Source organism: Centruroides sculpturatus, unplaced genomic scaffold (assembly GCF_000671375.1).
Source record: "Centruroides sculpturatus isolate CEXI.00-Female unplaced genomic scaffold, Cexi_2.0 scaffold591, whole genome shotgun sequence".
NCBI lineage: Eukaryota > Metazoa > Arthropoda > Arachnida > Scorpiones > Buthidae > Centruroides > Centruroides sculpturatus.
Genome location: NW_019384920.1, coordinates 171,175 through 188,124, shown reverse-complemented (window position 1 = coordinate 188,124; position 16,950 = coordinate 171,175). Strand labels below are relative to the sequence as shown.

At 25.1% G+C, this 16,950-nt stretch overlaps 1 protein-coding gene across 3 annotated transcripts in view; it reads right to left on the bottom strand.

The window, feature by feature from the left end:
• Positions 1 to 3,846: 3,846 nt before the first annotated feature.
• LOC111631844 (B-cell receptor CD22-like) overlaps positions 3,847 to 16,950 on the bottom strand; it is a 92,761-nt gene continuing 79,657 nt past the window's right edge. The window contains exons 11-17 of one of the 3 annotated variants that reach the window (XM_023376171.1): positions 14,655 to 14,795; positions 10,036 to 10,069; positions 5,907 to 5,998; positions 5,374 to 5,427; positions 5,123 to 5,262; positions 4,855 to 4,993; positions 4,562 to 4,729 (exon numbers count right to left, since the gene is read on the bottom strand). In XM_023376171.1, the coding sequence (XP_023231939.1) occupies positions 4,707 to 4,729; positions 4,855 to 4,993; positions 5,123 to 5,262; positions 5,374 to 5,427; positions 5,907 to 5,998; positions 10,036 to 10,069; positions 14,655 to 14,795 (623 nt within the window). In that variant the 3' untranslated portion in view covers positions 4,562 to 4,706. Of the gene's footprint in view, positions 4,730 to 4,854; positions 4,994 to 5,122; positions 5,263 to 5,373; positions 5,428 to 5,906; positions 5,999 to 10,035; positions 10,070 to 14,654; positions 14,796 to 16,950 lie in introns of all 3 variants that reach the window. The other 2 variants (XM_023376170.1, XM_023376172.1) reach the window with 2 other exon arrangements.

Genomic DNA, 16,950 nt, shown 5'->3' with positions numbered 1-16,950 from the left:
TTGAATAAGTGTATCAAGTATCACTCATTATTATTAATTTTCTATGGAGTTTCAATTAATATTTAAACTTAATTATTAAAATAAGTTTGTAATATTCTCGTTTTTAATTTTTAAGTTAAATTTTTACGTTATTTATAAATAAAATTATTTATCTTTACGTAAACAAATCGTGAACGGAACTTTGATTTTGTCACTGAGGTTAAGGGAAATTTGGGGGTTCGATTTACGACCACTCGTTTAACGACCGAGCTAATTACGTCGTAAAAGCGGGGTTTACTTATATTTAGTCATACAATTAAACTTAATTACTCGGAGTATACTATGTTCATTTGTATAACTAAGTATAAGTAAACCCCACTTTTACGACCTAATTGATTCGGTCGTTTAACGAGACGTCGTAAATCGAACTCTAATTTCCACCACGCTTAATGAGATTATTTCTGGCAATAGAATTTAAATTTAAGTTTTAATTATTTAATATAATACCGAAACACAAAAATATTCGGTAATTAAATATGATATTTCATTAAATCGTATATTTAGAAATCTATAACCGTCGTAAAAGCGGGGTTTACTACATTTCGTTCTCTTCACGAATTCGGAAACTCGCATATAATGCGCATCCCTGGTTATAAAAGTATAGATAAAAAATTGTACTTTTTAAATAATTAATTTATCTCATTTAATTCATTTAGTTTTATTTCTTAAATTTCTTATTATAAATTAATTTTATTTGTGTTGATTATAATAGGCTATAAATAATTCGGTCGTGTGTTAAGTAACAATTAAAATATAAATTTTAAAGCATAAATTCGATATATAGAAGAAGACGAAGATAGTGAAAATGATAAAGACAGAGGAAAGAAGGCAAAGGAAGAAAATGATGATTGAAGAATAGGAAATCGCGACGATGACAGTAATGATAATACAGATGATGATGATGATGAAGAGAAAGATAGAAAAAATTATGATGACAGTGATGAAAGAAAAGCAGATAATAGTGATCATAAAGAAGAGAATAATTATGATGATGTGAAAGAAAATGACGATGAGAATGTTTTTAATCCCAGATAAGTGCTGAACGCACGTTCTTCAATTTTTCAACATTATAATTTAAATAATTTGTGTTTTCAGTTGCATCAGATAATTATTCTAAGTTACATTAATAATTAATTTATAATTTTTTAAATATTAAACTAATTAATTCTACTGTTTTGAATTTTTATACTTGTTTTATATACTGTATTATGTTGAAATTTTTGACACTAGAGGGCATTAGATTTCGTCCCTCTACGACTGTAATAAGAGATAAATTCAGAAAATCACGTATAGTGCGCGCTCTTTGTCATAAAAGTAGCGTTATATTTAATCTCGATTTTAAAAATAAAGATATTAATGATAAAGTTAATGAGTTATAAGTTTATATAATAAGTAATTACCAGTAATTTTTTATGTAAATTAAATAAAAACTTTAATTAATTAATTATTTTTCTTTATATTTAAAATACGAACTAAAAAATTGTTGGTGTAAATAGCTGCTTAAAGAACAATTTTATTTTTTTATTTTCTGGTAAGAAAAACGAATATTTGTTTATATTTTTTAATTAAATAGTTTAAAAATTTAAGAGAAAATAGTAATAATATTTTTTAAATTCGTTATATTTAGATATATTAATTGCCATAAAGATATAATAATAATCATCATACGGCAGTATCAATTGATGCTGCTTTTAATTATATATTTAAAGCTGAATCTTCTATTTAAAAAATCGTGTTAATTATTAGAATTTTTAAATTATACTTTTTCATTATAAATGGGGGAATCAAATAGGAATCTTAGATAATTCCTGAAAGAATTTCCAAGCGATTCTTTCCAAATAATTAAGTACAGAAAGCTAATAAAGTTAGAATATTTTCCTGTTGTGTAAAACTGCAAATATATCAACTCAGATCTTTAATACGAACTTGATCTTCTTGAAATGATGCGCATTATACGGGATTTTTTGTTTTAAAGTACAGTAAGTTCTTGATATAACTCTTGAGGAAATAAGTAAATCATTCACTAAATCGAGAGTTCATTATATACGTATAGAATTGCTAAAACCAATAAAATTATTCACTATATCAAGTGTGTGTGTATCGTATATGTTTCTTACTTATAATTAATTCAAAATAAACTGAATAACTTCGAGTTATTTATTTTTAATATTCATTTATAAGCTGAATTTTTCGAATATAAACTGTATTTTTTCTTGTTATTATTTAAATTTTTTTGTATCCATTTACAGTTTTATGTAGTTTATTTTCGTGTTTTCTATATATATAGAATCAAATGTGAACGAACATACGAACGGGCTATTTTAATATAGAATGAATGAGTCAGGAAGTTATAGCATATGGTACTTTGTATCGATTCTAATAACGCGATACATAATTATGTTATTGAATAAAATAGGAAGGTATTGTTATTGATTTTCAATGGAATTATTCGTGAGGAAACTACTTTACGTTACAATAATGAGAAGGAAGTTGTCATGGGATGAGGTCCTGTAGTGATTATAAAGAAATTAACTGTATCATAATAATGGTGTAGGAAGCAATAGATACTTAGTTATATGAAGAAAATAAGTATCATGTCGAATATAAATAAGCTAATAATTATTACATCGATTAGGCGTAAGATAATGGTACTGATACTGATCATATTGATATTAGTTTCATATTGGAGGAGGAATAGATTCATAGTGATTGTAATTAAAGCATTATTACACCACTCACAAAGGAAGCAACAACATCATAATTTATCTTGGAGAAGATGAAAGATCTATTACAATTATACTGTTTTCATAGTTATATATATATATATATACGATTGTGAATGAGATAACAATTAAAGTATTTGTTATAGTATATATGCTAAAAGCTGATATAATACAATGATTATGAAAGACTTAACAATATCACAATGATTGTTAAGCAGTAGAAAATTATATCTTTTTACAAGGCTTTTTACAATTTTACAATAGCAATGATAGCGAATGAAGTTAATGTTTTGTATTCAATATGAAGGTGGAACGGTATCATACGAATGGGATAAAGCAATTAACAGTTTCTTAGCAATCTTAAAGAAGGTCTGTGTTATAACGAAGGTGGTGACAATGCTATAGTAATCATAAAGAAGATAAACTCTACAATATATTGATCATGAAATAGATATGGAATGTCCAATGCTCGAGCTCCATTACAAATAACACAGCATTTTTAAATGTATGTTTATGAAACATGGATATTACTTTAATTAGCTGTTATGTCTTAGTGTTCGTGTTCACTGTAGGCACTTGTAAAATGGAGTCATTAGACATCCCATATCTTCACGGTCTCTAATTAGCAAGACGTAGAAGAAATTATCAGTAGTTGCTGCGAAAATAAAGAAATGTAAGGTCTATAATCTGTCTTAAATATATAGGCCTATTACTAGTAAAAAAACCATAATAATTACAAAAACCATATTTTAATTGCTACCAATCGGCTTTATTTGATTCCAGGAAGACCAGCAACCTGTTAATTCGTGAGATTTGATAGAACAATCCACTTTTTTTTTTTTTACTAAAAATGAAATCATATCAAACCACAACATTCTTTCTTACGATGATACTTTCAATGGGATCTTAGTGCATGTTTATTAAATCTGCATGGCAGTGTACAAAGAAAAATAAAAGCGATATTCTAAACTCAAACGTATATATTTTTAAAATTAAAACGCGATGTAACAATTAACCTTTTGTTTTTTCTTAAAAATCAAACATAGTAATTTGGTCACAATGACAAAAATAATAATAGATAATTTAACATAATAATTTGGTCACAATGACATAAAATAGATAATTTATGTATGTATATATATATTTATGTATATATATATATATATATATAATTTGTTGATGTCTATCGTAAGAATATCACAAGAATTCAGAAATTCATTCTAGAAATATAAATCTTTCGATTTAGCATAACAGATCATAAGAAGATGTAAGTAGTTCTGTGTTTTTTCTTTCTTATATTTAAATAAATTGATATGTATATTATTTAAATTAATACATATGAAACTCAGAAATTTGCAATGGAACCTATGGTGATCGGTCGCGCTAAATGCAGGCAAATTCTGCAAATTTATAATGTACACATGTTTAAAAATAACTGATTAAAAGTCACAGAGTGAGTGACTAATGATATATATTATATATGTATATATAGATAAGGGAAGAAACAATGCCTTTTTTTAATAAAATTTTTTTGTTTTTTCGTTTTTTAAAAGAAATGTCTTCCCGTATCACCGGTTCGATATCACATAATAAACCATTTGGCATTGACAGTCTAGAAAGAATAGGCTTTGTTGATATGCAGCGAGAACGCTTGACAAGTGCACGAGGGACAAGCACACCCGTCCCGAACTATACGTCTCTGTCAGGGACACACTCCAAGATTATCATTTACATCAACATAGCCTCCTTTCTGTTCATTAGTCAAGCGAATTTCTTCAGTTTCAGATTATGTCACTAGATGGCGCCTTCTTCCGTGTTTTCGGTGGTAAAGGTGGTTCCTTGGGCTTCTTACCAATACCTTTAGGAGGCAATGGAGGTTTCATACGTGGATCGGGTATTTTGCCCAATTTAATGTCGTCATACATATCGGCGTATAAGAGATCATCATTGATGTCCGGGCGGAATGGCTGGAAAACAGTACAAATTTATTATAAAAAAGTGACATTTTATGATCGTGTACCTTATAATTTTAGTATTTTTTCGGGTCGGGGTGAAATTAGTATCCATTCATTCAGATTTCTGCCATACTCACATGATTTGTATCCGTATCTGTCTTTATCGAATGTCAGTTTTGCATATTCTATAGCAGGATCTTTTCTGTTAGAATCTTTAGAATTTATAGGTGTAAGGGATAAATCTGAGTACAATATTGCTGTCGAGTTAGTAGGAAGCTGCAAGTGACACATGCAACTAACATTTTTAAACATGTTAAACAATAGATTAGTCTGGTAAATCACTAAGAACAAAGCAATTGCCCGTTAAAAATGGGTAATAAACTATAATTTAAAACGATCACTCACCCCTTTGGTTCGACCAAAAAAGGGCATGTTCTCATACATCGGTTTAGATTCTGATTCTGATAGACCATTCTCCTTATGATCAGCCGCTTCGATATTTTGATACAGAGTTTCTGGTGCAGCAGCCTTGGCAGCACTTGCATCTAGAAGAAATAATAAAGATTTAAATTAGAATATGAAAATTTTATCTGAAAAACCGATTTCTACCCTTCCAGATCTCATCATTGATAAACAAGAAATTGAACAAAACAGACCTGCTATCGAACGCAATCTCCTCCTTTTGTCTTCCATTCGTCTTAATGTGGTCACTAAGAGAATAGTTAGTTTGGTCAATATATGAGTTCTTGATTAGAAACTGATGACTAATTCTATTCTATCTTTTCTTAAGTGATTAGACACGAATGTTATCGGCTCGTTAAAGTTAATTATGAAATTCTTACATTGGCCTTCTTAACACATGGAACTTATTGATTAAGTTTAAAGTGGCTATAAGCAGGGAAAATTACTTTTTTATGAAGTTAATCTTACTAATATTGATAACAGGTATATTAAAATTTTAGTAGACATTCCGTTTCGTGTCCTTTTAAAGTTATAAACGAGAAAATTTTAAAATTAATTTCTAATAATTGTAAATTAATATCGTTAACTTTCGAATTAATTCGTAATCTTAGAACGATCTTAATATGCGATAAAGATTTAAAGGATATAAAATTTTCCTACTTATTAGCCATGTTAAAATTGTATTAAAAATTATAAAATTAAGCTTTAAAGATGATTTTAAAAGTACCTGCGTTAGTATTTTTAAGTATAGGACTTCCATTTGTTTGAATTGTAACATGCACTTGTTGCTTGGGCATTCCGGTTTGAAGCTGGGTATCGCTGTTACAATTAATTTGATTAGTTAATTCGGATTATTTACAATTAAAATTTAGCATTTAAAAATGAATTTTCTTAACGTAACATTATGCGATTTTGATTTCTTATACAAAAAAAATCCAGGAAAATGTGATTTGAATTGGAATCAGGATCCAAATTGAGTCGATTTTAGCCCATTCTATCTTACTTTCTTGATTGATTCAAATACTTTTTTCTGAGATAAAGAATGTAAGATTGGCTCTAATGTCCGTCCATTCTACTTTTTTGTTTATTTTTTTACTTTTACTTTTAGAGAAAAAGCTTTTACAAATAGGCTATTGTATGTCACCGATATTGGATATTCTGTAAAAGTTTCCTGTAAAAACATACTTTTCTACCTTTAAAAAAAAATACCAATAAATATTAAATTGAGATTTTTAAAAATTAAAATTATACATTTTAAAAGTTGAGTTTATAAAAGAATAAATAAATAAAATAAAAATATTTTATTATCGTTTTATTCAAGAAAATGCAAATCTCCATCAAATGATAAGTGATGCGGAACAGAAGAATTAAATTAATATAATATATAAATAATTTTAATTAAAAAAATTATTAATTCTTGTTTAATAAAAAATTATTTCGAGTAAACTTTATATTTTTAATAGAGAAAAAAAAATCTAAAATAAAAACGTTGTTCCTTAACTTTGCTTGGAAAATAAACATTGCGCTTGGATGGAGTTAGATTTTGTTAATTTTTTATTTCATGATTCTTTTCTTTGTTTTTTCTAACATTCAACAGAAATATATTTCAAGGAAAAAAAGGAAATAAATGTGTTAAAATAGAAAAAACAAGTAAAATTCTTTACTTTTTTAGAAAATTCTTTTGTATAAAACCTCTTCTAAGTTGTAATATAGTTTGTTAAAATTTAATTATTCTCCATAAAAAATTAAAATTTTATAGAAATAAATACTAAAAAAATAATTTTTAATAATATAAAAATTTGTTAAAATTTATTTATTTAATTTTTAATTTAGAATAATCATGAATATTAATTAATTGTAACATTTTTTAGATTATTTTAAAACGTTTTTTTTTAATTCTATTTTGTTCATAAATAAAAAATCGGTTTTTTATTAAAAAATATAATTTAAGTAAATAAATTTTAATTAAAATGACATCTTTAGAAGAATTTATCTTATTCCTAACGATTTTAGGATTTAATAATTCGCATTGTTAATAATAAATCCTGTACATTTTATAATATAATATGATTAATTATTCGTTTATAAGTCTATTTTAACTTTTAAGAGATAAAAAAATTAATTTTATTATATTAAATACGCCATATATGCATTACAAATGCTGTTCTTGTTATGTGTATAGTTAATTGGAATTAGTTACACTTACTGAGATGGATTATTGAAATATTTCCTGACTATAATTTTATAACTTCTCCTACATCAAGTTTTAGAATTATCATTTATTACATTCAGCCATCTGGAAATAGCATTCTTATTATAATCAATACCAATGCTGTTTCCAGATGTGTGAATGTTATTTATATCATATGAATAAAATATATATATTTTCTAGAGAATTTTTTCTTGTTTTTACTCTGACAATTGATATATACACGAATTTTTAATTAATTTTTATATATTTAATAAATATAGACGCGTATTTCATGTTAAAGATGCGTCCGGATTTTTGTATAATCGTTGATATTATATTTTGTTCATTGTCATTACTAATTAAAATATTTTATCGACAATATTTATTATTTAATATTTGAAATATAAATTTTATAAAACTATAAATATCATCGATAAAATGTTTTAATTAATAATGATTATGAATAAAATATATAATGTCAACGATTCTACAAAAATCCGGACGCATCTGTAGCATAAAAACATATAAATATATCGATCTAATTTGTTTTAAAATTAAATTAAAATTTAAACTTTAATGTTTAAAATTTAAATTTTAAAAAAGTTTATATCAAATTAATTTGTTTATAAAATTAAATATTTATATTTTCATGTTATAGATGCGTTCGGATTTCTGTAGAATTGTTGACGCTATACATTTTATTTACAGTCATTACTTATTAAATATATATGTATTTGTCGACTATATTTACTGTTTAATGTTTGAGATTTAAATTTTATAAAAAGTTATTTAATTTTATAAAATGATTAAATCCATATATTCATATGTTTTTATTCTACATATGCGTCCGGATTTTTGTAGACAGATAAAATTCCTAAAGAAGACGAATATATATATTTTTTATAAACAAATTTTTCATGCTTTAAAAAGTTGAAATTTTATAAATATAATAATTTAATATGTTTAAAATTATATATTTTGTGTTAATAGATGTGTCTAGATTTTGTAGAATCGCTTACGTTCCTATAATAAATGGGCCTATCTGAAATGAATTGTTACAGATAGACTTTAATGGCTTAAACTTTCAGTTGATAGCTGATAGAAGCACTTATCAACGTAAAGATACAATTTAGTTTAGATAGATGAATAAGATTTTTCAACTGATAACACGTAAAAATGCTTAGAAGGTCATCAACAAATGTCAAAATTTAAGAAAAATGTAAGCCTATAAGCAAAAATTTATTAGTTTTTCTGAAAGTTGTAACGATTTTTAAAACAGTAAAACTATCAATTTCTAATGGAAATTTAAAGGTACAAATTATAATCTCTGTATAATTAAGTACAATTTAATCTCACAATTCTAACACATTTAATGACTGTTTAATTCATTTTTTATNCTTTTAATATTTGAAATATAAATTTTATAAAACTATAAATATCATCGATAAAATGTTTTAATTAATAATGATTATGAATAAAATATATAATGTCAACGATTCTACAAAAATCCGGACGCATCTGTAGCATAAAAACATATAAATATATCGATCTAATTTGTTTTAAAATTAAATTAAAATTTAAACTTTAATGTTTAAAATTTAAATTTTAAAAAAGTTTATATCAAATTAATTTGTTTATAAAATTAAATATTTATATTTTCATGTTATAGATGCGTTCGGATTTCTGTAGAATTGTTGACGCTATACATTTTATTTACAGTCATTACTTATTAAATATATATGTATTTGTCGACTATATTTACTGTTTAATGTTTGAGATTTAAATTTTATAAAAAGTTATTTAATTTTATAAAATGATTAAATCCATATATTCATATGTTTTTATTCTACATATGCGTCCGGATTTTTGTAGACAGATAAAATTCCTAAAGAAGACGAATATATATATTTTTTATAAACAAATTTTTCATGCTTTAAAAAGTTGAAATTTTATAAATATAATAATTTAATATGTTTAAAATTATATATTTTGTGTTAATAGATGTGTCTAGATTTTGTAGAATCGCTTACGTTCCTATAATAAATGGGCCTATCTGAAATGAATTGTTACAGATAGACTTTAATGGCTTAAACTTTCAGTTGATAGCTGATAGAAGCACTTATCAACGTAAAGATACAATTTAGTTTAGATAGATGAATAAGATTTTTCAACTGATAACACGTAAAAATGCTTAGAAGGTCATCAACAAATGTCAAAATTTAAGAAAAATGTAAGCCTATAAGCAAAAATTTATTAGTTTTTCTGAAAGTTGTAACGATTTTTAAAACAGTAAAACTATCAATTTCTAATGGAAATTTAAAGGTACAAATTATAATCTCTGTATAATTAAGTACAATTTAATCTCACAATTCTAACACATTTAATGACTGTTTAATTCATTTTTTATTAATAAAAATATAATATATATTTTATATATAAATATTGACGTGTATACTACACAATTTAATACATTTTCTTGCGTATAACCCGCGGGTTATCTGTGATTTTAAGATAGTTTGGTTGATAAGTTTACTGTATTGATCTTACTTATTAATTTTTTATAAATTAAATGGGATAATTATTTAAGTATTTTTAAGATTGCATAATATTACGTTATAGAAATCATTTGTTAGTGTGGTTTTTGATGTTAGTCGAGTGTTCTTACCTTTGCAATTCCTCCATACAAGGTTTGCAAATGACTGAAAAGCAAATACTGATCAAAATCCAAGTAAAATAATAGAAATTACCTTCCAAAATAGGACAAATATAAAGAGTTACGAACTTACAAAACAAAGAAAAAAAATATATTATTTTAATTTTTTTTAATTAACATTAAAAATATCAATTAAATACCCGTTTCTTAATAAAAAAATTTTAATTAAAAATCTAAAATTAATTTTAAAAATTCCGATGTAAATAAAGTTAATCATTAAAATAAATCTACATGTTTCATTAATTAGGGATTTTTATGAATCATTTATTTGAAATTAATTCCGTATTTAAATTGCAAAATTGCTAATTAAGAAAATATTCTGATAATTAAAACTTGATTAAATTTTGATTTATTTTTTTAATATTAAATATTTTTTAACATTAAAATTACGTTTAAACGAATTTAATATTAAATAGCATGAAATTTTCTGAATTTATGAACTAGAGCACTAATACAGCAATTGTATTTATTATAACAGTCTAGAGTTGGCCTCCAATAAGGGGGGCTTCTTACCTCGTAGACGGAGAATTTTTCTTTATTAATAAACTAACATTAGTGTAACAGTAACTACACTAAATAGTTGTTGTATATTGTATCAATAATAATAATATTGTATACTATTGTTACATTTATACTATTCAAGATTATATATACTGCTATTACAATAATAAAAGTATCAATACTACATAGTATTAATACAATAATAGCTACAGTATTGAATAGTATAAGCACAACAATAGTAACAGGGCCTGATTAATATTTTTAAAGGCTCTAAACACTTAAAATACTTTGATGCCCCATATACTGTAATTCAAAATATAAACAATTATAAAATGAAACGAGCAATTATTTTATTGTGACATTATCACAATTTTAATCATATTTTTCATTTATTTAATTTCAATTATATGCTTTCCACCTGAAATTAGTAGTGTCTTGTCCCTGTACATCATACTTCTCCTGCTAGCAACAGAGTCCTGCTAGTCGTATATCTGGCTCTATTTATGGGAAACTTTTTGAATTGAAGTAACGTGACGTCCGGTGCAAATCGGAAGTTTGCTCATGGTTAATCGGTGCCTTCCTATCCCTAAGCTTTTCATTTCTGATTTCGACTTTCATCTGTCTAACTTCGTTCGCGAGATTAAGGAAAGACAGGCAGACAACAAAGGGAATTTATAACGTCTATAATTTTTTTTTTCAAATACTAGCCGAATAAAATTTTATTTTCGAAATGAATGACACCAACAAATACTAATTTCTTCATTTATTCTGGGACCATGCTTCAATTGTACTATTTGCGGTTTTGCACCACATGCCCCAAAGTCAACCCCATCAGGCAATATAAAATTTCTGGTGTCCCTTTCCTTGATGCTCCAAATATTTTTCTTAACGATTAATCCAACCACGAACAGTAAAAATACCGAATATTATTAACAAATCTATAGTTCTGTTATAGAATTCGTCATTGCAATTATTATCTTATTATGATTACTCTAAACCGAAATCATTACTAAAGGGAAAAATTAATTGTAAACATAATTACAAAAATACAGTCCAGGGCTAACTCCTAAAAGTGAAGTTCGTTAAAACGAATAATCTCATAACGATAAAACGAAGTAATATAAGAAAGAAACTCACCAGCACGTCTTCTCCTCCTCATCAAAATAATGATCACAACGATGATTATGAGGAACAGAATAGCAATACCACCAACAATTGCAGCTATGATAAATATCTTCTTTTCACCAGTTTCTGGATCCCAAATTGTGTCTCCATAACCTTAAAATATATATATTTAATTATAATTAAATTCAAAAAATCCAAGTTTTAATTCAGCTTCGTAAAATAGAATTAAATTTTTTTTCTATGTATTCAGCATTTGTATCTAGCGCAGTTATGGAGTTATGTAAATGACTCTTAAAAAAATATCATTAAAATTATTTTATGAGGCATAAATAATCTTTTGAACAAGATAATCATAATATATTTTTATTTTATTTTTTCATGAATCATCATCTGATGAATAAGGCTCATAAATATTAATAATGGAAACCACCAAAATATCTCAATAAAATTTTTATTATTTTCTTTCCCCTTTATAATATATATTTGAAATTTAATATGCATAAAATCGCAAGTCAACGTTTTCAAAAATACATTTTAAGAAATCAATTTTAATTTTACTCTTTTTAATTGATTCGATTATAAATTTAAGTTTATATTTTTTTAAAGATGGTTACAGAGCTTCTACTATTGTGAAATTAAAATTTTTTGGTTTAATTTTTCAAATAATTAAATAAATAATATAATTAATTTTATATTATATAGTTAAAGTGTGTTAAATAATTAGAAAATTGATTTAATTGCGATTAAAATGGAGACTTTTCTTAAATTTTATTGAAGTTTTAAAATATGAGTACGTGAAATCACTGTTATTAGTATGCTTTTTTTCCACAAATTTTGTAGACAGACAACCGTACAAATTATAACACGAGTAGAAAATTATAATAAATCTAATAAAGAATGGACAAAATTAACTTGAAAAAAATGTTTATAATTTAAATATTTTTAAGTTAAATTAATTTTTATTGAATTTTTTTTAGTATAAAATTAAAAACTTGTTCAAAATTATACCTTAAAATTATTGAATAAAATTTATTAAAAATGATTATCTACTAAAATATACAGTTTAAAATATATTTTTAATGTACTCAATATAATATTTTGTTAATTATAGAAATAAGATTTAAATCTTAAGCTACTTATAANGCGATTACCTATAACTAAACGAAATAAAATCAATTTTCATAGAAAAATTTATTGTTGTAGAACAAAAGCAATGCTGTGCAATAATAAGATGATGATAATATTACATTATCTTTAACACTGATTCATCTTAAGGGATAATTTATGTAATTGTAATTTAATTTTATAAACAAGTATAAAATATACAATGTTATTTATTTTATAATTACGCAAATATTTGTTAAATTAATGCCGAATTGATAATCAATATCTTATATAATGTATATAGAAGAATTATTGCTTTATTGCGCCTTATTGCTCAGTAAAGAACTAATAATAACTAATGCATTATTGTGACATCTTCACAATACCGGCTGCAATATTTAATTTAAAAATCATGTAACTTCCGGTCCAGATAGGAATTTCTTATATACTTAATCAGGGCCTCCGGGCCCAAACTTTTGCTATCTGGTCTCGATTTTCGTCTATCTTATTCCATTCTTGAGATTAATGAAGGACGAATGGTTAGACAAACGGACAGACGGACAATAGTAAGAATCTATAGGTTTGCAATTTAAAAATTACAACCTAATAATGCCCAGTTAGTGCACGTGGTGGATTAAGACTTACGTGGCCCTATGCACAGAATAATGGGGTCCTCCACATAATTTTACTACATCGTAAACAAATGACGTAGGTATAAAATTATTTATAAATTATAATATACAATGCAACAGTAAAATTAATTAATTCTTTTTTAATTTCGGGGTCCTAATGTGTGCCTCACGTGCCTAGCAGGCACTGCACTCAATTAATAATACTTATCATTTTTTAAATTATCACTCGATAATTATTATTAAATTAATAAACAATCAGTCTTTATGTTTTTATTTTTTTAACTGCTTTATCCTCCGTATTTTATTGTAATAATGGTTAAGCACAATTAAACTTCAACAAGATTAATGCGATTATAATACCTACTTAAAAAAAGTTATAAACTTATTATTTAATNAGAATTATAAAATGAAACGAGCAATTATTTTATTGTGACATTATCACAATTTTAATCATATTTTTCATTTATTTAATTTTAATTATATGCTTTCCACCTGAAATTAGTAGTGTCTTGTCCCTGTACATCATACTTCTCCTGCTAGCAACAGAGTCCTGCTGGTCGTATATCTGGCTCTTTTTAGGGGAACTTTTTGAATTGAAGTAACGTGACGTCCGGTGCAAATCGGAAGTTCGCTCATGGTTAATCGGTGCCCTCCTACCCCTAAGCTTTCCATTTCTGGTTTCGACTTTCATCTGTCTAACTTCGTTCGCGAGATTAAGGAAAGACAGGCAGACAACAAAGGGAATTTATAACGTCTATAATTTTTTTTTCAAATACTAGCCGAATAAAATTTTATTTTCGAAATGAATGACACCAACAAATACTAATTTCTTCATTTATTCTGGGACCATGCTTCAATTGTACTATTTGCGGTTTTGCACCACATGCCCCAAAGTCAACCCCATCAGGCAATATAAAATTTCTGGTGTCCCTTTCCTTGATGCTCCAAATATTTTTCTTAACGATTAATCCAACCACGAACAGTAAAAATACCGAATATTATTAACAAATCTATAGTTCTGTTATAGAATTCGCCATTGCAATTATTATCTTATTATGATTACTCTAAACCGAAATCATTACTAAAGGGAAAAATTAATTGTAAACATAATTACAAAAATACAGTCCAGGGCTAACTCCTAAAAGTGAAGTTCGTTAAAACGAATAATCTCATAACGATAAAACGAAGTAATATAAGAAAGAAACTCACCAGCACGTCTTCTCCTCCTCATCAAAATAATGATCACAACGATGATTATGAGGAACAGAATAGCAATACCACCAACAATTGCAGCTATGATAAATATCTTCTTTTCACCAGTTTCTGGATCCCAAATTGTGTCTCCATAACCTTAAAATATATATATTTAATTATAATTAAATTCAAAAAATCCAAGTTTTAATTCAGCTTCGTAAAATAGAATTAAATTTTTTTTCTATGTATTCAGCATTTGTATCTAGCGCAGTTATGGAGTTATGTAAATGACTCTTAAAAAAATATCATTAAAATTATTTTATGAGGCATAAATAATCTTTTGAACAAGATAATCATAATATATTTTTATTTTATTTTTTCATGAATCATCATCTGATGAATAAGGCTCATAAATATTAATAATGGAAACCACCAAAATATCTCAATAAAATTTTTATTATTTTCTTTCCCCTTTATAATATATATTTGAAATTTAATATGCATAAAATCGCAAGTCAACGTTTTCAAAAATACATTTTAAGAAATCAATTTTAATTTTACTCTTTTTAATTGATTCGATTATAAATTTAAGTTTATATTTTTTTAAAGATGGTTACAGAGCTTCTACTATTGTGAAATTAAAATTTTTTGGTTTAATTTTTCAAATAATTAAATAAATAATATAATTAATTTTATATTATATAGTTAAAGTGTGTTAAATAATTAGAAAATTGATTTAATTGCGATTAAAATGGAGACTTTTCTTAAATTTTATTGAAGTTTTAAAATATGAGTACGTGAAATCACTGTTATTAGTATGCTTTTTTTCCACAAATTTTGTAGACAGACAACCGTACAAATTATAACACGAGTAGAAAATTATAATAAATCTAATAAAGAATGGACAAAATTAACTTGAAAAAAATGTTTATAATTTAAATATTTTTAAGTTAAATTAATTTTTATTGAATTTTTTTTAGTATAAAATTAAAAACTTGTTCAAAATTATACCTTAAAATTATTGAATAAAATTTATTAAAAATGATTATCTACTAAAATATACAGTTTAAAATATATTTTTAATGTACTCAATATAATATTTTGTTAATTATAGAAATAAGATTTAAATCTTAAGCTACTTATAAAAAAATTTTTTAAATTTTTTAAAGAATATTTCAGGTTTGACCACGTTCTTCATACCAAATTTAACTTTATAATTTCTTATTACAGTGAAAATATTAACTTATTATAGGTTAACTTTTAGAATAAAAATTATTTTAAAAATATGATTAAATTTATTTTATAATTACGCAAATATTTGTTAAATTAATGCCGAATTGATAATCAATATCTTATATAATGTATATAGAATTATTGCTTTATTGCGCCTTATTGCTCAGTAAAGAACTAATAATAACTAATGCATTATTGTGACATCTTCACAATACCGGCTGCAATATTTAATTTAAAAATCATGTAACTTCCGGTCCAGATAGGAATTTCTTATATACTTAATCAGGGCCTCCGGGCCCAAACTTTTGCTATCTGGTCTCGATTTTCGTCTATCTTATTCCATTCTTGAGATTAATGAAGGACGAATGGTTAGACAAACGGACAGACGGACAATAGTAAGAATCTATAGGTTTGCAATTTAAAAATTACAACCTAATAATGCCCAGTTAGTGCACGTGGTGGATTAAGACTTACGTGGCCCTATGCACAGAATAATGGGGTCCTCCACATAATTTTACTACATCGTAAACAAATGACGTAGGTATAAAATTATTTATAAATTATAATATACAATGCAACAGTAAAATTAATTAATTCTTTTTTAATTTCGGGGTCCTAATGTGTGCCTCACGTGCCTAGCAGGCACTGCACTCAATTAATAATACTTATCATTTTTTAAATTATCACTCGATAATTATTATTAAATTAATAAACAATCAGTCTTTATGTTTTTATTTTTTTAACTGCTTTATCCTCCGTATTTTATTGTAATAATGGTTAAGCACAATTAAACTTCAACAAGATTAATGCGATTATAATACCTACTTAAAAAAAGTTATAAACTTATTATTTAATAGGATTAGTTAATAAGATTAATTATTATTAAATATAATAAGAAATACTACTTTTTAAGCAACAGAATATTGGAATTTTATTCTCATGAGTTCCATTAGAACACGTCAAATGTTTATAATATTGACTTTCTACGCTTTTAATAATTCAATTATACAAAAAAATATTATCCATTTACGTTTTTTTTAATTGAAAAAATGTCATTTTTACTTTAAAAATAAGAAAT